At 38.8% G+C, this 22,235-nt stretch overlaps 2 protein-coding genes across 4 annotated transcripts in view; one reads left to right on the forward strand and one right to left on the reverse strand.

The window, feature by feature from the left end:
- Positions 1-33: 33 nt before the first annotated feature.
- Positions 34-8,032, forward strand: mat1a (methionine adenosyltransferase 1A). The gene is made up of 10 exons (XM_032540729.1): positions 34-303; positions 2,331-2,408; positions 2,772-2,894; positions 2,986-3,098; positions 3,833-3,976; positions 4,459-4,584; positions 4,680-4,772; positions 4,875-5,057; positions 5,522-5,655; positions 6,389-8,032. The coding sequence occupies exons 1-10, from the start codon at positions 237-239 to the stop codon at positions 6,489-6,491; spliced, it is 1,164 nt and encodes a 387-aa protein (XP_032396620.1). The 5' UTR covers positions 34-236; the 3' UTR covers positions 6,492-8,032.
- zgc:154058 (Transmembrane protein 150A-like) overlaps positions 7,359-22,235 on the reverse strand; it is a 24,253-nt gene continuing 9,376 nt past the window's right edge. The window contains exons 6-9 of one of the 3 annotated variants that reach the window (XR_004335814.1): positions 19,038-19,165; positions 13,385-13,562; positions 11,333-11,713; positions 7,359-11,230 (exon numbers count right to left, since the gene is read on the reverse strand). Coding sequence is in view for 2 of the 3 variants with exons in the window: in XM_032540741.1 (XP_032396632.1) it covers positions 11,457-11,713; positions 13,385-13,562; positions 19,038-19,165 (563 nt within the window). In the remaining variant the exon portion in view is untranslated. Of the gene's footprint in view, positions 11,714-13,384; positions 13,563-18,702; positions 18,849-19,037; positions 19,166-22,235 lie in introns of those variants that run through there. The other 2 variants (XM_032540741.1, XM_032540742.1) reach the window with 2 other exon arrangements.

The raw sequence follows: 22,235 nt of genomic DNA on the forward strand, positions 1-22,235 counted from the left end.
TGTGGGTGTGGGTGTGGGTGCGCCATATATATTGGGCCATGTGGACACAGACGTGGAGTTTTGTAGGATAGACTTTGTATTGGCTGCAGGGCTGTTGGCCCCTTTTTTCTTCATTTTTCTCTTAAAGAGAACCAGCAGGAATATAAAGCAGCCTTCAGATCTCTCTGAACTGTTGGAGGGAGCTGAGAAAACTTTTTTCTCTGAGTCTTGCCAAATACCTGGCCTTGTAAAGAAAAATGAGTGACATGCTGGACGATGGCTCTTTTATGTTCACGTCGGAGTCCGTAGGAGAGGGACATCCAGGTGAGTCTCCAATTAACTTTAGTGAGTTTACTATGAGATATTTCAGAACTCCACAACAGATTTCTTCACACTTTGTTGTAAACACACCCAGAATATATCATTTTCAAAACACACCTTTTTCTTATCTATATACAGAGGAATATATTTAATATCTCATGGTTAAAACATAGACATACATAGGAATAAACTCTAGGCAAGTTGTCCAAAGTAGCTCCACAGTGCTGAATATTTACTCTCCAAGCATGGTTGGTATTCCATTCACAGCAACATGTGTTTACTGCCCCTCACTCTCACTCTCACTTATGGGCAGCTGGAGGTGAAGTGTGTGACACTGGTGTACGGTTGCACACTGAAGAAAAGTGTCATGTGGACTCTATGCGGGGATATAGCTGGCATGTTGACATTGAAATAAGCATACATACAAATACATCTCAGTCCAAAATGCTGCAATAGAACGACATTAACCTCATTAAAATGACCCATTACAGTTTCTATGTGGTAAATGGTTGTCAATTCTTGTCAATCCCATGTTGGCAAAACTTTACTTTAAGTCCCCCTATATAGAATTTATTAACACTCTATAAATATTTAATAAATGGTTTATAACATCACTTATATAAGCAGCTATACGTCTTTATTAATGTCTTTGTCAACCACTTTAACTCCTCCTATGGGCAACCATAAGTGGAGGCTTATGTATGATTAATTGCAATATGGTAAAATACAGTTGTTATAAATTGAAATATATCTTCATAGGAGAAGTTATAATTGCTGACAACTATTGTATATTAAACACACCCTTAAAATGTCTATAGCCGCTTAAAACTACAGGATAGTGTTATTAACAATGTATTAAATGTTTATATAATGCTTATAAATGCTAAAAAGGAGCACTTATGTAAAATGTTGCCCAGATGTTCTATACACACTTGAGAAAGCTAATTATAAAAGTTAAATGTAATCTACCCTCTACACTGCTCCCCAACCCCTTGTTTCAAAGTGTTGTAATCCTTTCACAAATATGTTACAAAGTGCTTAAATCGATAATCAGTAAACTCAGCAGAGTAAACCAGTTGCTTCACAGGTAATGGCACAATTGTGTAAAACCACAGGGTTAGAAAATCAGTAACACTGATTTTGAATCTGAGAAAGTCATAGTGTTGTTTTTTTAATTCATTTTTAAAGAAAATGTTTGAAACATGGCAAAAAGTACACCTTTACCTTGTAGATAGATATCACATTTCCCTCGGTATTTCATGGAGTAGACATTACTTAAAGTCTTTTAGGTCTTAAAAACAAATAGAAGAAGATCTAGTTACCAGTTCAAATACTTTCCATAGTGTTTGAACATTTACAGAAGTGTGTGGCCTTGGTGGAAAGCTGCAGCACACAACTTTTGATTTGATAACACACCTCGAGGTCTGGGCTGTTCCCACGGATAGTGGCCTTTTTGGGGGGATCAAAGATACATAGTCCTGCACCTACAGACTGTAAACCAACTTTAAATCCATTTAGTCAGTTTAAAGTGAAGATGACAAAATGTTTAATATTATTTTAATTCCTCCGTATCTCAGAACTAAAACTATACATTTCATTCAATTTATAATGTATACTGTTTATTGGTCCCCAGTGGGGAAATTACAATGTATTGAGGTTGTCTGTGTCGTGTCAAGCCGATGCAACCAGATGTTGATGTTGTTTCGGATGTAACCCGTGTATTGCATGCTTCAGCAGGATGACAGATAGAGATGAATGGAGTGGTTGGTGAGACATTGTCCTGCTGCTGACTGAAACAACTAATATCCAACGCTCGTCCTGTTTGAAATATTACCTTGTAACCTTTCAGAGAAATATTTGTAGAACCTACTGTACTAACGCGACAATATATTTTTTTCTGTCTTTCAAAAACTGAAATAACTGCCTCAAAAGGCTCATACATATATATTTAGAAATCTCTTTGCAGTAATACATTCAAATCACACTGTCTGTGTTCTGAATTCTAAACGTAATGCTTGTCCTCTCCACAGACAAGATTTGTGACCAGATCAGTGACGCTGTCCTGGATGCTCACCTGAAGCAGGACCCAGATGCCAAAGTGGCCTGTGGTAAGTAAACTTATGAAAAAAATGATTTAATGTCATCTCAGTATCTTAAGTCGTTCTTTAAATTCGCCTAAGGGCAAAGGGCAACATGCGGTCAGTTTTGACATACAAACCGACTGATCTAAATCTCAGCTGGAGTTTAAATTGTCTGGATTGTTAGATTATTTATTGTATTATAATATTGACCTCTGAGTATCCCAAGGTCTCACCACTCAGCGCAACCCCCTCAGAATTAGCTGATAACGGCAATAAGGCCTGTCTTTGCAACAGCTATTTGTGATAGAAGTCAAAAAGTAGAACTGTGCCCAAAGATTTTCAAATTTCACAAGATGTTTAAAATTATGTGTAATGTGTTTGTATTGACAGAGACAGTGTGTAAGACTGGCATGGTGTTACTCTGTGGAGAGATCACATCTCGGGCCAACGTGGACTACCAGAAGGTGGTGAGGGACACCATCAAACACATTGGCTACGACAACTCTGACAAAGGTGAGAAAACAACTTTGAAATCAACAAAAATAGAAGTAAAATGCGCTCTGTGTTGTCAGCTTGATCGCTCTCGTTCACTTTTCCTCTGTAGGTTTTGACTATAAGACGTGTAATGTGCTGGTGGCTCTGGAGCAGCAGAGTCCAGACATTGCTCAGGGGGTCCATGTTGACAGACAGGAGGAGGACATTGGAGCGGGGGACCAGGTAGGACTCTTGCAACAGGACAATGTGACCTTTGGCTCATGTTTGCTGGAGGGCTGGATGGCTGTGATATTTGACTTCTGTTTCTATTTGTTTGACTCAATATTACAGTGTTAAAGAATTGAGACAATTCAGCAGGGGTGGAATAATTACTTAGATCTTTTACTTTTTAAGTAAATATTCAAGTAAAAGTCCTGTATTTAAAATCCTAATTAAGTACAATTATAGCTAAATGTACTTAAACTATCAAAAGTCAATGTACTCCTTCTGAGTAATTTAAGTTTAAGTGTAATTCAATCTGAAAAAGTCAACAATTTAAAATAAGTTTTGCAATATCTGTAATACCATGTCTTAGGATGTAAAATTAAGCTGGCTGATTCAAGATCTTCTTAAAAAAAATGTAAACACAACTTTCTCTTATTAACTTATTTTACTTGATTTATCTTTTATTTACACTTATATTTTATACGTCTATTTTAATGTCTTTTTAACCTTCATGTTTGTTTTAAGAAGTGCTCTTTTCATTTATTATCTCTTGTCTTGTGACAGGACTGATATTATATCAATTAGCTCCAGCAGACTCCTCACAAGCCGCAATGTCGCACAGTGCATTATTAATATTTTGTCATTGTTTTTGTTACAGTTACAGTCAATATGACTATTTCCTGCTGATGATGATCTGTTTCATAATACAGTTTACATCTTTCTGTTTCTGTTCTGACTCTTTTTCTCTGCAGGGTCTGATGTTTGGGTATGCGACAGATGAAACAGAGGAATGCATGCCTCTCACCATCGTCTTAGCCCACAGACTCAACTCAAAGATGGCTGAACTCAGGCGGTCCGGCAACATTGCCTGGCTGCGTCCCGACTCTAAAACACAGGTGTGTTGTACAAAGTATTACAACATATGCAATATTTTTCTTTTTTCTTTCCGAAACAAATCCACAGTAGTCTTTATGTCAATTAGTTTATTGTTTCTGAATGTCTGCCAAGAGATTTATTTTGGTGCCAGCAGAGAAAATCAGATCAGCTTGGGTAACCGGAAGTATTTAACTGACTGAGCACACATTTTTACTATGACAAAGAAGTATTAATGAATCAACAAAGTGACTAAACTCTGGGATGTTAGAAGGTATCAGGCAAAATTTTCATTCAGTTTCAGGTGAGGGTCTGCACAAGAAAACAGATACATTCAAAGGAAAATGTAGTTATTGTATGGGGAAATTTGGTTCACAGCAAAAGCAGGAAAGATAAATGAGAGTAAACGAGAGAGAACTGTAGAGTAAGTCCGTACTTATACTATATTATATATATATATATATATATATATAGTGTGTGCCAACTTTTTGATTTCTTCCCACAGGTGACGGTACATTATGACCAGAAGGACGGAGCTGTGATCCCCAAGAGAGTTCACACCATTGTAGTCTCTGTCCAGCATGACGACTACATCTCTCTGGAGGAACAGAAGAGGGTCCTCAAGGAGAAGGTAGATCCTATGAACACACTTCACGGGCCTCTGATGAATGCATTGCTTAGGTCAAAGTCATTTATTTGGTTCTAATGTTGCATTGATTCTATTAGGTGATCGATGCCGTGGTTCCAGCTAAATATTTGGACGACAAGACCATCTACCACATTCAGCCCAGCGGTCGCTTCGTCATTGGAGGACCTCAGGTGACCATCACACACAAGCTGCTCATTTCATCTCGAAAACAAAAACAAACAAACATAAAAGTCATTGATTTTTTGCTCATCTTTTCTTTCTGTCATTATCAGGGTGACGCTGGTGTGACAGGCAGGAAGATCATTGTAGACACATACGGAGGGTGGGGCGCTCACGGTGGCGGAGCTTTCTCCGGAAAAGACTTCTCAAAGGTTGACCGCTCTGCTGCCTATGCTGCTCGCTGGGTTGCCAAGTCTCTGGTCCAAGCCAAACTGTGCAGGAGAGTTCTGGTTCAGGTGAGCCCACAGCATCATTCATTCACCCATGTGTACTGTACATGACCAGCGTATGAAGCATTAAAGCCATAGTGCGTAGTTTCGGTCGCCCCCATGACAAACAACAAAACGGCGCGTACACATGATACAAGCCTTCCGTGATCGTGCAAAGCCCCCACCCCTCCTTCATGCAGTTGCTAGTAGCCAAGGAGGACACGGAGGATAAAAAAAAAGGATGTACTCTTTAGAAGAGGTAATTATCTTAACTCAGGTTACTGTGCACAAAAGTCACTGGACAACACAATCTTCTGAACATAGCCACACTGAAAAATACAGAGAGTTGTGTGGAGCTGATAGTCGTTAGCTTTGTAGCAACTCATTTGACAATGGCTTGAATGTAACGGACATTAAGTAATATCAAAAAGTTACACACTAAAGCTTTAAAAGCATTTCTATCTACCATTCTGTGTGTGTGCATGTTACAGGTGTCTTATGCTATCGGAGTGGCCAAACCTCTTTCCGTCTCCTTGTTCACCTACGGTTCCTCCCAGAAAACAGAGTCAGAGCTGCTCCAGATTGTCAACAAGAACTTCGATCTGCGGCCAGGAGTCATTGTCAGGTAACCATGACAATATGACCTCCGTATCTTCCTTATGCAAGACAATGTCAAGGGTGTTCCGTTTAAAGTCACTGTGGGGAGACCTTTTATTATAAAATGTATTAAAATAGTCTGATGTCTTATGTTTTTGTTTCTAGTAAAATTAGACTATTAGCACTCCGTGAAAATGCATAATTGTATTTTACCACTAGAAGGCACCAAAGGTAGACACTTTCAAAATTTACACATAGTGAGTTTAAGATGATTTTTGGTCTATATTTACATTTCTCTCTTTTGCAGTGAAGGCTGTATGTAATGACAGACAAAAAGATTAGAACATTCAGTTGTTTATTTTATGCATGATGAAAAGTAATTTTGTTTTGGTTAACATACAGTACATGAAAGAAACAAGTATTTACCACAATTTGCCACCGTATCTAACTGAAAAAAAGAATAGGCTGAAGCCAAGGCTTTTTTTTTTTTTGCCTATTTCTTCCCATAATCCCATTCAATCCCCAGAAATTTATATTTGTACAGGGACAAGTAATAGGCATGAACCAATGTCAAATACCGTGCAAGGCATCAGATCATTAATACATGACATTTGAATTTTGTGGGTTAGGAGTTCCACATATTGTTTCCCATAGAGCATCCGGTGCTTCCGATTTAAACATCGTCCCTGCTAACTAAGATTATCCTTATTTACCTTACTGGCCTTTCTTACCTCTTTTTTTTGCATTGTATTTCTCCTTAGGGAACTGAACCTGAAGAGGCCAATCTACCAGCAGACAGCTTCTTATGGCCACTTTGGTCGACCAGAGTTCAGTTGGGAGATGGCCAAAAAGCTTGTCTTCTAAATACTCCATCGGCTTGTCCTGTTTGACTCACATGGAGGCTGAACCAGACGTCTCTTCATGGACTAAAACTGCCAGCTCCTTCAAACAATAGGACATTTTTCAGTAGGAAGAACTAAAGCCAAAGTTAGTGATAAGTCAACTCTAAAAAAATAAGACAATTACTGCTGTATGCAAGAGTGGTTGTAGCCAACAAACATATAATGGGACCCTACCAATGAGAAGAGAGACATTGCAGAGGACATTATAGCAACCAATCCCACCCCTGTCCATAAACATCCAATTATCGGTGCTTTAGAAATATACATACTAGTCACAGATCTTCCTTAGTAACGTAAAGGAACACTACACCAAATCCTCTCAAGAAAAATACCTCTACCCCATTAGAAGCAGTGTTTTGTCTCAATGCTGTGAATGTTCCTTTACGTGATCCGTACCGTGTACAGAAACAACCTCAGTGCCTCATTTACAAAAGTTGCTTTTGACAGCAAGGGTTTTATCAGTGACTGTCATATAAATGTCAGAAGTGTAATTATAGCTTAACCAAAGTCACTTTTTGTCGTGACTAAAATTCTTTTCTAAGTCTTATTTTGTAATGTGTGCTACTGAAAGCTGTTTGTAATATTACAATCATCGTCGTACAACAAGTCCGGTCATTAAACGTGGAGATAGCTATTATCTCTTGAGCATGTTTCAATCAAGCCATGCACTCTTCATACTATTAGTAGTATTAGTAGTAGTATTCATACTGCTCTAATTTTCTACCATCCTTTTAGCCCTGCTTTGCTTTAATAAGATGTTTTTATTGCCGCACAGCTCACCTGGTGGCTGATTTGTATCTGTATGCCTTTTTTGGTTTTTACCAGCAGGCCTGCTGCTGTGACTGAGTTTGTAGATGTGACCCATTTAGCAAATAACTTGAAGTCTCTTCTCTCTTTGCTCTCTGCGGTGGATTACCAAGCTGCACAATGTTGAGACAAAAGTATTAAGTTACGCCACTGGTGTCTTACAGTTGCTGCGTTTCTACAATGTTTGAAGCCTATGCTGATCCGAGTCAATATCTGACTTAGAGTAGTTGCAGATCTCCTTGTATTTATAGATATTTAGTTAATTTCTTACTCAATGTGAAGTGCTAAATTTTCTCTGCAGCTCTATATTGCAGACTGAGATCCTTCCCTTGGATTTAGAGGGAAAAAGGGAGTGTTTAATATATTATGTTTCTCAACAGGGCATTAAAATTTAATTTTAGGTCAGCTTTCATCCTTGCTTAACCACACAGTATTTAATTTAATTATTTCCATCTGAGGGGATTGAGTAAGTGTCAAGAGTATTCATCTTTAAACTTCATGTCTGTAGAGGTTTAAGAGTTTAAGGTGAGTGAAACAACCCATGATTTCATCTACAGCCAACATTGTTTTTGTAAGAGAAGTTTTCCTCTTATTTAATGTGTTGATCTGTGTCATCTTCTGTCAACTCTATTGGCAGAGAAACTGGACAATGTAAATAATGAAACAATAAATTAAAGATAACTTATGTGGTGAAAATAAAAATGGATTATATGAATTATTTTTAACAGTTTTATTTGTCGAACATTAAGACATACAATCATATGACTTCTTATCAAAATAGAATTTACAACCTAAACCTCTTTGGTTTTCATTATGAAAATATTATATAAGGCACATAGGGAGCATTTTGCATTTCACCAAAGACGTATCGAGTAACAGATGTTTGTGAGGTTTACGGACGCTGGATTGTCCGCATGCTCTCACCAATGATCTACTGATAGCATGACTGAGCTAGTTTTTCTTGCCAACCATGTTGGCGTGAGCAGCATAAGCATTTCCACAAGCAAACTACACAGGAATGTTTATTTTTGTAAGCTTTAAAGAGTCTTGATTAACAAAAATAATCTATTATATCATGGCTACCCACCTATATTACACAATACCATACATACATGACAAATCCTCATAAACATAAAATGAATGCCATTAAAAGAAAGACAACAGAAGGTTAAAGCAAGTATAGTCCATTTTGCTTAAATTCAAACAATGCAGCTGGTGTCGTGATTTTTTCCTGAGTGCAAAGGAAAAAAGAACAGGAAGTAGAGAGGTTTATATGAAATGATGACAAGGATGCTGCAATGCAAAATGTAAATCCGACTAACTTCTCAAAAGACATTTTTGTAGTGTTCAGCTGGAAACATAGCTTCCTACCATCCATTCAGTAAAATAAATGTTTCTTGCTAGAACAGCATAATTTTGTTATGAATTGATACTATAAATAAAATTGAATTGAATTGAATTGAATTTGGCTTAACACTTAAAATGCACCAAATCTGAAAATTACTGCTGAACTAAAGCCAGGCAGGAGTTCCAATCTGTTCATAAATTTAGAAGTAAAACAAAAGCAGATTTGGCCTCAACATGTAGATGACTGAAAATGCTATGCTATGGATACAAAAAGTTTTCAAGCTGCCGAGCTCTGATTCCAACAAACTTTACATGCAATGAGCAGTTTGACCAGTAGGGAGAAGCAAGTGATCAGAGGTGGGTCTGGTGTTGTTTTGACTGTTGAACAGCATGCACAAGCTTTTCCACTTTAGTATTCATGCATTCAGTATATAGTGAATTACTACATTTCAGTCCTTCTGTAACAGATTGTAAAGCTGTGATTGAACAATGGGCTCTTTAGCAACTTACCCAAAATACTGGCAAGAAAAAAAACCTCTGCCCATCATGTGGCCCTCTGTGGTATGATGAAGTGATATTTTCACTGAGTTTTTATTGTAAACCCTCTGCTTGCTCTGGGTTTCACCAGAGAGCTCAAAGTGCGTTAATATTAAACTGAGATGTTGAAAATTTCCAACAAAATATAAACAGTAATCCTGGCACAACTGTGTATTACAACACAGCACAGAATGTCAGAGAAAGTCAATATAGGAGGGACAACTGTAAGAAAAAGACCATGAGGCTAAAATAAAATTAAAAACTAAACTGATAGATATCACAATATCAAGTCAGTGTAGCTATTAGCAGGAGGCATGTTTCAATGTATATGAATGGGTGGTGCCCAATATCGGCTTTGGTATTCCTTGCACTCACAAGCATGCATGCAACCTTCTGTCCCTGTTCCTCCACTATTAGCAGTCAATGATGCTGACATTGGCCCTACGTCTCAAGCTCATAATCAGAGCTAACCTCAGCAGAAATGACAGGATAAGGCCTTTTGTGTTTCAGCACCGATGCCACAGGAAAACTGATATTTGACGTATTCTGCTGTACAGTAACACAGAGGCAGGATACTGTATCTCATTAATCTTATACTTTACAAATCCTTCCTTTTTCCTTTGTTCCTCTACTCAAGCGAGACAGGCTGTAAAAACTCCAAACTATGGAGAGTTTAAAGAAAGAGTTACCAGGTAAAACAATGACAGCATGTTCTGCTCCTTGTTGGGGAGTAATGAGATGCAGAACTACATCCATAGGACCTGAAAACACATGTGTGCCTCCTCACCAAACTCAATAAACCCAGTGCTCTGGCTTGAATTAGCTGGTACTGTAAGCATTTGGCCTCTGGACACTGTATCATCTCTCTTTCATAAGTTGAATCAATTTGTAACAACAAGAGGGAAGGACATGCTTTTTTCACTCAGACTTTGACTTAATGAGGCACCAGGTCTACTGTTTGTTCTGTATGCAGTTCAAATAATGATATGGCACATAATTGAAAGTTTTCCGACACAAAAAGGCAACGTGTGCTCCATTGATACTTTAATTCTACTGTTCAAACAAAGTTGTTGGTGGTGCATATTTTAAAGCTGTATTAAGCAATTTTTTAACCACAAACCAAACTGACATAAGTTGTTATGGCTAACGTCTGTGCGTACTCACACATTCAACAGACACAGGGGAATATTATCATCCTAAAGGTCACCTGAAAAACACAAGTGCAATATTAACTTTTTTTCTAGCTTTGATTAACCAAATCCTGAAGTAGAATATCTATCTCCAGCTCGCCAAATGGTTGACTTACTTTGGATAAAAGGTAGCGTACAGTCAGCTTGACCAAGTACGCAGGGTGAATAACCAAAAGTAAGCTAAAAGCAGCTAACATCTATGTGGAGTAGGGTGTTAATTCCATAAAATAAAATATTGTTATTAATATAATATAATCCATTTTCTTTCTATGATTAACTATCAGGGAATTCAGTACTATAAAGGACTCTTTGACATTACAATTATTTTAATTTGTTATATGAAAAATACTGCTTAATGCTGGTTTAAATTTATTGCAAAATGCAGACCACTGCTCGGTTCCGTCTCCAGGATAGACAAAAAAATTTATATACTCTTCTTTTATTACGCGACTTCTTTGAATTTATTGCATTCATCCATTCTCTAGTTGGAAAACAAGCATGACCTTGCTTCCGATGTAACATTCACACACCATCTTCTCTTTCTCTCTCTCTCCCTCTGCTTTTCTTACGACTATAATACTGTCAGCTTGGCTGTCCAGCAGCCCTCACTTTTCGTACAATGAAAGCATTGTGGCAGTCATCTGAAGTGTAAATGGTTCAAGGCCACTTATTTAAACAGGTTACAGCATCTTAGGGGGACAGTACATTTTCTTGATCTGAGTGACAAACTACTCCTCTGCTGGTCACAGGACTGAGCTGTTTGGTTTCTCACCTGTGCAATGTACAAAATAAAAACAAAGTTATTGAGAGACAGTGAGCTCTGATGTGAGCACAATACAAGCTAAGCTCTCCACTGTGGCAGCAGGTCTACACCATGGGGCTCAAATAGTAGAATTCACTCTGCCATGAGTGGCGACTGCACTGGCCTGGTTTGTTTCAAAGCCCCAGATGAATGTGGCTTGAAATATATAAGTAAACTCAGTCCACAACCAGAGCTTGAAAGGAATAAACAAGCCAGCTGTGTGGCATCAAGATGTGCCAGCAGGTTACAGTATGGACATGTTTTCAGGTTGGTGTGAGTGTGGAATGGGCCCTCCCAGTGATCCAAGTGTGTCCACCTTGTGTTCTCTCCCTGCAGGTCCCAGGGTCCCTCTAGCCAGCACCACCATGGTATCTGATGACATGCCGGCAAATTCAAAGGCAAATGTTCCATAAAACAGCATGATAATGACGCAGAACACCCATTCAAAAATTGCTGATGCGTGTTGAAGGACGAAACTTTCCTGACAGAAAAACACACCACCTGAAAACATGGTCAAGGAAAACAACAGCAAAGCAGTGAGAAAGCCTGTTCTCACAATACAGTACATGGCACAGGGCAGTGGTGGCCTAAAGTTTAGGGAAGCAAGCTGGTGAACATCGGTTCAATCCCCAGACCAACAGAATAAAATCTGGGAAAGTGAAAGAGCAAGACCCTTAACCCGAACCAATCCAGTGGCCAGCCAAACAGATTGTGGCTGTAGTCACAATACTCCTTCTAACGAGAAACTGAGCGAGCTGGTAACTGAAACCAGGCTAGCTGTTTCCAATCTTTATGCAAAGCCAAGCTTACTGCTGCAACTTCATATTTTCCCATACATACATGAGTGTGGAATCAATTTACTCATCTAACTATCAGCAGAAACCAACTAAGAATATTTCTCAAAATGTCACAGCATTGACTGTAGGGATGCAGCGGTTAACCAATTTCTCTATTCATTGAGTGTTAACTGACCCAGTGTACACACGTGCAGTTCTTACTAGACCTTGACAACATAAATGTTCGTGTTAGTGGCTCTTCGTGGTGGGATAACTTACTGCTGCAATTTTTTTTCGTTATAAAGTTGGCAAACACCAGGAAAAAACAGAGCAGAACCGACGTCAGGACAGCTGCTGCCGCAATGGGGAATTCAACACAAGCTGGTACGCTTGCTAGCGACTTTATTAGTTGTTAACGTTGTTTTTAAGCGTTTGTTAGCTTGTTACCGTAACCAGTTAGCTAACGTTAGCTTGTCTAATGTAACGCTAACGAGTCAGTGAGCAAGCTGACAATAGCGTTGTGTTAGTACGAGTCAAAACGCCACAACAGCTCAAACATGTCACCGACGTTACCACTTGATGTTACTTAATAACTCATCTTCATCCCCTGTGGGACAATAGGCTGCATAGAGATTTCTCCATCACACTTATTCCTTGGCAACATGCTGCACATCTCACTGTGACAGGTGCAACTTGTCTAACTTCCTTCATCGTTTAGACACAAAAGCTAGCAAAACCCAAAAGGGCCAACTTCTTCTTAAGAACAGCACTATTGTTGCTCGGTTGTTGCCCACTTGGCCTTTGTTTGTGGTGTGACTGATTCACCTCTAGTCTATAATCTTATCAGATGAATATAAATAAAAAGGTTGAGGATTGATCATATAATAATTTTCAAAACATTAAATACTGTTAGTGTGTTATTTCTTTTTTAAAGAGCAGCAATAAATAACACAAACATCTAGTGTTCATGTGATTTCATACATTAGCAATGAAAATAATTAACGCATAATAATGGTAATAATCGTGAAACCATGATTATTTTTCAGACTAAAATCGTACCAACAAAATCTATAATCGTTGCATCCCTAATTGACTGCAACAGATCTGTTTGACGTGTCCTCTACCATGTCCATTCAAATCGTTGAATCTATTCTTTGAATCAGCTTTATTGGCCAAGTAAGTGTATATACTCTCATGTATACTCTCTTGTATAGCTGTACAAATGGCCCATAACATGAAAGAAAGGATTTAACATTGAATACTGGAGGGAAACTGTAGTTGTGATATAATGTGGAAGGGATGTCTTTTTCCTCAATCAGGCTGGCGGCACTACGCTCTATTCTAAAGCACTTGACAGCCTCGAATGCTGCCATCTGTTAATGGCGGTAAAGGATACTGAGCACCAAGGCTCCAAAGGCCAGCAGGGTCATGCAGAGCCGGAGGTGGGCCATGTTGTACTCCCCCTGAGTCTTGGCCAGTCGGTAAGTCAGTGCTGACTGCAGGCACACAAACAGCATACTGGTGGGGAAGGCAATGCCTGCTCCGACATAGTGGAGAACTTTGGCATTATCCACCTGTCATATAAAGAAAGGAAGGAAAAAGGAGAGGGTGGGGGAAAAACAGGGGTTCAGTAAAAACACAAAACCTGCAGTTTAGAAGTTGACATTATTGAAAAAGAAAACACCACGTGGGAGCGATCAGAAGAGGGCAACATCAGACAGCTTCTACATCAAACTGTTGGGTCTGATTATTCATTGTTGTATAATACTTTGTTCAAAGCCTCTTAGAACTTCTTTTAGTTAGGAGCCAAGAAAGAATAAGTGAAAACCAAAAGGTGGTATATAGTAAACTACAGCAGCAAGCAACACCACAGAGCACCTCCTTTTCCGTGCTGGTCATAAGAACCATAAGAAACAATACACAAAAGAGCTGCTCATGAGCATGTGACCACAGCTCCCACTGCAACACACACACACACAGGTCAGATGTACTGATTAAAACAGATTCAATGGAGCATTGATCAAAGCTAGAAACAGATCTCCAAGGACCAGACTAATTTAGACAGATGACAAATAAATGCTTTTCTTGGCAGATGCCAATGGTATAAACCTTGTGTTTGGAATAACAATCTTCCTCTGTTTCACGTAACTTTTAGGGATCATTAGAGCAATAGCCTAGAAGTTATTTAGATATGGCTTCTAAGGACCGGCAAGTACAGACTGAACATTCTTGTGCAGTAGGCTAATCCTTGAAGTGACAAATTGAAATTTCCAGACAATTCAATAGTAAAAGCCCACACAGCAATACAAGTCTTATCTTGGATCTGCCTGTGACCTCTCCAGAGTTGGAGGTAAAGATGGAAGATAAATCACAGAAAGGATTAAAAATGTTCCACATTTTTGTTCACATTGAGAATTTGTTTAACACACACGCACACACATGGACGGACGCACGCACGCACAAAAAAACATATGCTTTGTTCTCTTGGCAACTTGATTTAAATGATGTGATGTGTTTCTTTGTGTCCCAGATTCTATCACTAATTGCAGTCATTCACACTTGATGGCAATAAAACCTTTGCTGTTTTACTTTATGTACGTTTTCACACTTTATACTGTATGTGCTAAACAAAGGCAAAGGTAAGGGCAATGGAAAAAAGATTGAGAGAGCAGTGAGGAGGATTGAAATGGGGCAGCAGAAGCAGTAAGAAACAAGAAACAGAAGAGCCATATGGGGGAAGCTCTCATTATGGCTGCAAGTGTTCACCAGAAATTACACATCTCTGAGCATCTGCCTTCATCTGTCACTGCTGAAATGTTCTGCAGCTAAAAGTCAACTGAGTGTGTACCTACATCTGTCATATTTTTTGAAATGTTGGTGCCACATTTCAATTATCAGTTCTCCTATATAGTCATTCTTAGACATGATCCTTTGCATTATCTGTCCATGTAATTGTGTGTCCTGTGAAGGGATTTTGAATATGTGTATGCCTCATTGATAAACTATCTAAAATAAATACTTTTAATGTGTGTTGCACAGGGACGTCACTAGGATTAAAAGACAGGGGGTTCTTAGCCCCCAGGGTATTTGTAACTTGTGTTTGCAAAATCTTTGCACTCATATCTTTGTTACTGTACATGTGCTCATCTTTAGCTTACATTTAGGTAACATCTACATATTTATTTACTTTATTACAGTCAGGGAAACACAGAAAGTGAAATTGGTTAAAATATAGCTACAATATATAATAAATATAATTAAATAATTTAGTTTAGGCTATGCAGAGTGCCTAGACCGACCAACAAATGCTTATTGTGGAAAACAAAACAATCCTCAGACCAATAGGCCACTACGGACCACAATCACACCAGCTCCCTCAGAATCAAAGGCCCTGCCAATCTCCTGCTTCTTTTTCTCTCTGCTGAAATATCTTTAAATATCCATCCCACCTCATTTGCTCAGTGAATTGAAGGATACAACGGTACAATAGCAATAACAGGGACCCTATGGCATTTAGTTTTCAGTGACAACAACATTCTATGGGAATTAATATTGTTTCAAGAGCTAGGCTATATTATTGGAAAAGAATAAAGAGTTGTGATTAGCTTGCTAAGTTAACCATTTGTTGTATTTTGTTTGTTCACTCTAGCTAGACTAGTTTATAGCTGGATATATATCATTTGTTGGGTCTATATGACTGAGGATACAGTTATTGATAAATCAAATTGTTATTGTTTTTCTTCGTATCATTTAGGGGTGCTTAGGAACATTTTGGGATAGCTTCAGCCCCCATAAAATAGGCACAATGACGTCCCTGGTGCTGCATTTTGAAAGATTGTATACTACAGCGATACAGAAAGTTAAAAGTGTGCAGGGTAATAAGGGGTGGGAGGATGTACATGTGGGAACAAGCCCAACTGACTTCCAGTTTTTCTTTCACTTTTCACTTTCTGGGAACTGAAACACATGAGATGAAGTGAAACTCTATTGACTTGTAAACATTTACAACACACTTACTGGTCCAAAAGCCTGACAAAATCGGTAACAGAAAGTGTCACCACCACCTCCTATTGCAAAAGCACTTAAACAGACTAGCTTGGCAACGTACAAAAAGGGGATCCTGAATAAAAAGCCTTCAATACATTTATTTACTTGTGGGCAAAAACCTTAAACATAATTAATCACCTGAGCCATCATCATGCACATGTTACATGCTTTCAACGTTTTCCCATGACTACTCAAAGGTATTAAAAGAAAAGTTATTGCACTGGACTTAGTGATTCCAATCTTTTATAATATTACAATATGCAATGTTATTCAAAGAAAGGAAAGCATTGTTAAGCTTTTTGTTAGCCTATTCTATCTGAAGAGCATCTGTTTGCTTTTTGGACAAAGATGCTGCACAAGTCAACAACCCCAACTTTTTTGTCATACAGGATTCACCAATTACATTCATTAATACCGTTACCTTTACCTCAGAGCCAAAACATCACCGCAATAACATACTTAATCAGTAGTTATGTCATATACGCAAAAATACATTGTTTTTATGAGAGTGGTATCATATGGGAGAGGGCAAACAAGAGAAATAGCTAAACTAAATAGAATCTGAAACTTAGCCATTTGATTTAGATCTCATTTAAATAAATACATATTCATACAACTCATTGTAAAAAGTAGGTACTAGTGACACTCAGATTGCATGTACCACATGGCTGAAATATCATTGTCCAGTGGGATGCAATTGTTGCGTTGCAGGCATCAAGAATGTTCATGACAGGACCTTTGGATGCAGTTGGTACAGTATTAACAAGCAACAAGGCTCCGCTGACAGGGGGTATCATCTGTAAAGGAGCATCCAGGTTTAGCAGTCCAGACCGCTTTTCTGCTCATTTCTCTGCTTCTCCTGAAGGCAGCTTTCAACTTAGCCATGCCACTCTCATGGTGTGGCCGTGCTTTTCCATCATCTATTCCATCATCTATTTAGCTTCTCTGCCCAAACCATCAGACCATCGGACAGGAAAAAGCCCCAGTGGCCACACCACAATGGTGCTGCCAAAGCTTTACGTAACACACAGATACAAACTGAAACAGTTGCTACAACACAGTATGTTGCCATGTGTTGTGTTACTGGTGCTTTCTCGGTTTGATATGTCGTGTTCATCAGATCTTGGCTGCTGTTTTCTTCCCCAATTCCAACTTGTTTGTAGTGTTTGCCTGGGGATGCTCTCTCCTTATGTTTTAGGTCTGTACAGCATTTTGCCAGCAGAATCATGTGGTTTAAACAGTTTATTCACCAACTCTATTTCCATCCCACTGGAATGTCCCAGACTATAAGAGATGTAATATCTGTGAACAAGTGGCTATGTTGAGGCCTGTGATTGGTTATAGATGGGGCCTCTGCTACACACACCCTGTCTGCCCAGCTCCTCTCTATGCACGGCCAGACTTGATGACTCACTTGCTCCTGGCTCTTCCCGTAAAATTCATCCTAGTTCTGCAGAGCAGAGGCCCAGAAGGAGAAGCGGGAAGAAGATGGAAACAACCTTCTCATACCTAACCCTAACTCTAACCCTAATTGTCAATGCAGTTTCTGACAATTCTTCTTCTTCTTCCTCGTCCTCATCACAGAGTAAACTTTCAGTCATAAATTGTTTGACTAAGATGTCATCCACAGAGAACTAGAAAATTTGCATCTCTACCACACCTGACACACAGATACACTCATGTTTCAACAACGGACAACATGGTAAGTCATACCTACATGTGTAGGACAAACATACATGAAAGTGGAAATCTCCCTGTAGTCACTTCTCCTAAATAACCAGACGATCTTAAAGCAATGAATCATAAGCACATAAAGCAAGGCTATTTGGGAGGAGAGGACGTAGGGCCAAGTGTTTAACATATCAAAGTATCAAATGTTCCAAAAGCTAATGAAAGCTTTAAAGGTGTTGGATTCTTACATGGTGGCAATTGTATACTGAAAACATCCTGAGAATGAGAATGAACAATGACAAGAAGACCGTATTCTACTTTATAATGAAACGTGTTTCCATTAAAAATAGAAGCTTTTACCACTGCATGTATTTTACAAATAGGGCCTTGTTTTAACGATCTAAGTGCACGGCTTGAAGCGCACAGCACAGGTGCGTTTAGGACGTTCAAAGGATTGTACTTAGTGTCTTCTTTAATTCAAAGGTGTGTTTTGGGCATAGCAATAAACCAATCAGAGTGTCATCTCCCATTACCTTTAAAAGGTTTGTACCGTGGCACATTGCTATTATGATGGGATTTATGGTGGATTTGGATTATGGTTTATTTTTCATCTTTTGTATATATGTGTGCTGCTGCGCTTCCCTGTGCGTGTGTAACAAGCATAGTGTGCGGGTGATGTGCACAAGTCTAAGCACATTGTAATAATGTGCTGTTAAAATAACAATAAAATGCTGCGTTACTGACTTTAGACGAGGTGTTTGTTGGTCAATGGCACAATCACTTTCTGCTGCCGCACGATAGCAATACGCCAAGAATGCACCTGAACACACCTCCCTGTAAGACGACCACGGCCATGGGCGCAAAGATGGGCACAGGTGCATTTGTTATTTAAACGACACGGGCGCAGGACAGGGAATTAACAACTGTGTTGGTCTTAAAATAACAAAGACACTTGCGCACTGCAAGATAGGGCCCATAATATCAAAAAAGGAGTATTTTGGAGGTCAAAAAGGCAATTAAGCATTCCATGTAAGTCACATGTTTTCAACTGTAAAAAAAACTTAATATGATGGAAGAACACAAAAATCAAAAAATCCTCACATTGAAGAAACTGGAGCCAGAGAATTTCTTGTCATTTTTGCCTGAAAAATTCCAGATGAATCAATTATCAAAATAATTGTAGATTCATCTTTAACTCTCTCACAGATATGCATGCACATACTTGTGATACTTTTACTTATTTTCTATTTCCCTTGTCAAGTTGTATTAATTTTCTGCTATTACTTTGTTGCATTTTATCTTTTTGATGAGGGTAAACTGGATCCTCGTACCTGGAAGTTGCCCACCATGATGAGTCCAGCAGCACAGATCCAGCCTGTGGAGAGACTCGCCGTGTTAAGAACACAATTTTCGTGCTTCTCAATGACGTGGGCATAGCGGAGCAGCACAATCACCATAACTACAGAACGAGAGAAACATAAAGAGACACAGAAGATGAATTAGTTATTGGTGGTTCTGATGATTGTTCAGCAGCAATCGCTGAAGAAAAGAAGGCGTTACACTTATTTTGGAAAAGTACCCTGCACACTGTCGGTATTGTGGGTTATTATTTCAGTGCTGGCTGGCTTCAATTTAATTCAAACACTCACACACCTCACACAGCCAAAAAACACAAGACTTCCTTGGAAGCTGGTTAAAAATCACACAAAGAATTTCTCTGCCCAACAAGTGGGAATATGAGAAGCAGGAAATTGCGGGAAAGTGGTAATGCTAAATGGGTGGGGGTTGGTCTTAGTCTTGCATAAGATTATAAGGCGAGGGACACCAAGTACAGTATATGGGACAGATGACGGCTGATGTGCTAATGGGCTGTAACTGGGGGTATTGTTGGTGCCCTCAGGAGCTGACCCCCTGCCTGGTTTCTCTTTGTCAGCTCCTCACGGGCTGGTGCTTGATGAGGGCTGACTGGGCTTGGTGAAGGCGGGGCATAGGGAGTGAGTGAAAAAGAGGAGGCTGAGAGAATTAGAAGGGACAAGGAGCCCCTCATGTCTTGACCTGAAGACCATACATTGTCTCAGAGACTAAACTGTTGTCTTAAATCTGTCACCATCTGTGCAAGAGGCAGGCTTTAAGACATCTGTTCTGCCAAAAGGGAATAAAAAATGGAGACCGTGGTCACGGAGAGGAAAGAAAAATGTCAGTGCAGGACTTAACAATGTCAAGCTTTGTCTCCATTAGTCAGGGTTTGGATATAATGTGGCCTGTCTGGCTCTACTCCAGCGTCTCAATGTGGACACTACTGTCATAGTTAAACGTACAATGTTGAGATGTGTTGAGTTATTTCCTGTTGGTACAACATGTTTAAGTGTCTTCATGTCTTCTAACTGCCAAACAAGTACACTAAATAGACTTTATATTGTTAGAATAAAGTAAACTCAACTATATTAAGTTTTCAAGTCATACTAAAAATGTGAAAAGCATTTCAGTCTTGTTTTATTTTAAATTAAAATAAATAAATTATATTTTTACATGGGTTTTTGGAATACAGGATTAATTGAGATAGAAATAGAAATAATAAAATAAAAGACATCCATCTGAAGCTAATGCAATAGCGATCATTATATAATGTTATAAAAATGTATATCAATATTAATTTGGTACAGATCCTCAAGCCAGAACTTGTGAGTGGTCAATTGTGTTTCTCTCTTGTGTTCCCTCTGCACTAAAATCATCTTGGCAAAGTGATTTCAGATACAATCATGGAAAAACACAAAGCAGTGTCTCCAGGATTGGAAAAACAATCTTGTCTTTGTTTTTTTTCCTACTCTTTTTTTTCTTTTTCTTTCTTTTTTTTAGAAATGGAGCACACACTGTATTGCTGAAGGGACAAGAAAGTCAACTGCTGTTCATTTCAATATGATATCTCAGTCCATCTGCTGCAACCTGGTTGGCTGTTTCTGTAGTTTAACAAAATTACTTTTTCATCATTACAAATTAGCATGTTTGAACTTGCATTTAGCAGTTAGGCTAAGATGATGTTACTCTTCCATGGAAGTTACAGTACTGTTAATACTATGATATATGTACATACAAGCATGCTGTCACAAGCACAGACACATTGATTTGCATTCACACAGATGTGGACAATCAACTTAAGGTCATATTCCTACAAAAGTCACATCAGCCACACCACACCTCACAGTTAAATAAACCCTGCTGTCCCCACAAGGAGATATGTTTCAACCAAACACCCGACTGCATTCTCTCCCACAGGAGACATGCTGAGAAAGAATACATGTATTGTCTTTGAAACATTGTGTGTGTACACTGGCAAAGAGATACGAACTGTGATAAAAATTGAGAAGTATAATTATGAGGAAATACACAGTTCATTGAGTCCGTGTTATCCCAGACAGAAGTGAACCCCTGAGCCAACTAGCAGGCACAAAGTAAGACATAAATCAATAGGCTAAGAAGCTAAGCACCGCTTATTTACAATAGCCTCTTGTAAAGCTACATGCCACATCCACCTTAACCTACTTTTGCAGAGCCATAATAACTTACAATAGGTATAAGCATGTGCTATGCTCAAGACTAATTAAATTATGTTACTAACTGCAAATGCAACCAATACTGAAGATTGAAGCCCTTAAACCACCTAGAGAAGTGGTCACAGATTTATCAAGGTGTAAATGCAGCTCCACTCAAATCTAAATATAGTGTAGTTATTTTATTTACCTGCTGCCAAAACTTCAACCACTATTTATGTAATAGTATACAATCCAGGCAGTTAAACCTAAAACATGTGGTTCAAACAGGTAGCCATGATGTCAGAAACTGACTTTCATAAAAACTGATGGCTGGGGAACAACTGTGATTAACGTTAGTTTTGCAGGATATGTCGCAATGTACATTTGCAAGGGCAGAGAAGATTAGATTACTTTATGTAAAATACAGTGTTGCACAATGTTTAGAGCTAGACTGATAGATCAGCCAGGCCGATATACAGTATTGGCTGATATTAGCTTAGGGCAGATTTGTCATATTTATCATATAAATATCGTATAAGTAACAAATAGTTTGTCCAGAGTCCTGACATGATTTTTCAGGATAGCTCTGTCCCCAAACAGGGTTAACACAGTTAGCTGGAAAGTCGCAACAGAATTTATGTTGAATCAGAAATGATCACGTCATCAAGGTTGAGCAATTGAGTCAACAGTGGAGACAGAAAATTTGCAATACTGTGTTGCTTTTGTTGGCTTTAAACCATGGGATGCCACATTTTTTGGCAGCTACGTTGTTTGGTTGCTACATACTGTATTTTTTTCCTGAATTGGTTCATCTGCATTTTTGCATACTTAACATTACAATCACAGTACAGTGCTTAGTCTAAGCCTACTTCTCTTTCTCTTACAAAATATATGTATATGTATATGCATATGTACACAATGTTCGACAGACTGACCTACTGTGGTTTAGGCTGTTGTGGTTAGCTAACAGTTTTGCACAAATGCTGGACTTTTGCTGCC

This window comes from Etheostoma spectabile, chromosome 17 (genome assembly GCF_008692095.1).
Source record: "Etheostoma spectabile isolate EspeVRDwgs_2016 chromosome 17, UIUC_Espe_1.0, whole genome shotgun sequence".
Taxonomy (NCBI): domain Eukaryota; kingdom Metazoa; phylum Chordata; class Actinopteri; order Perciformes; family Percidae; genus Etheostoma; species Etheostoma spectabile.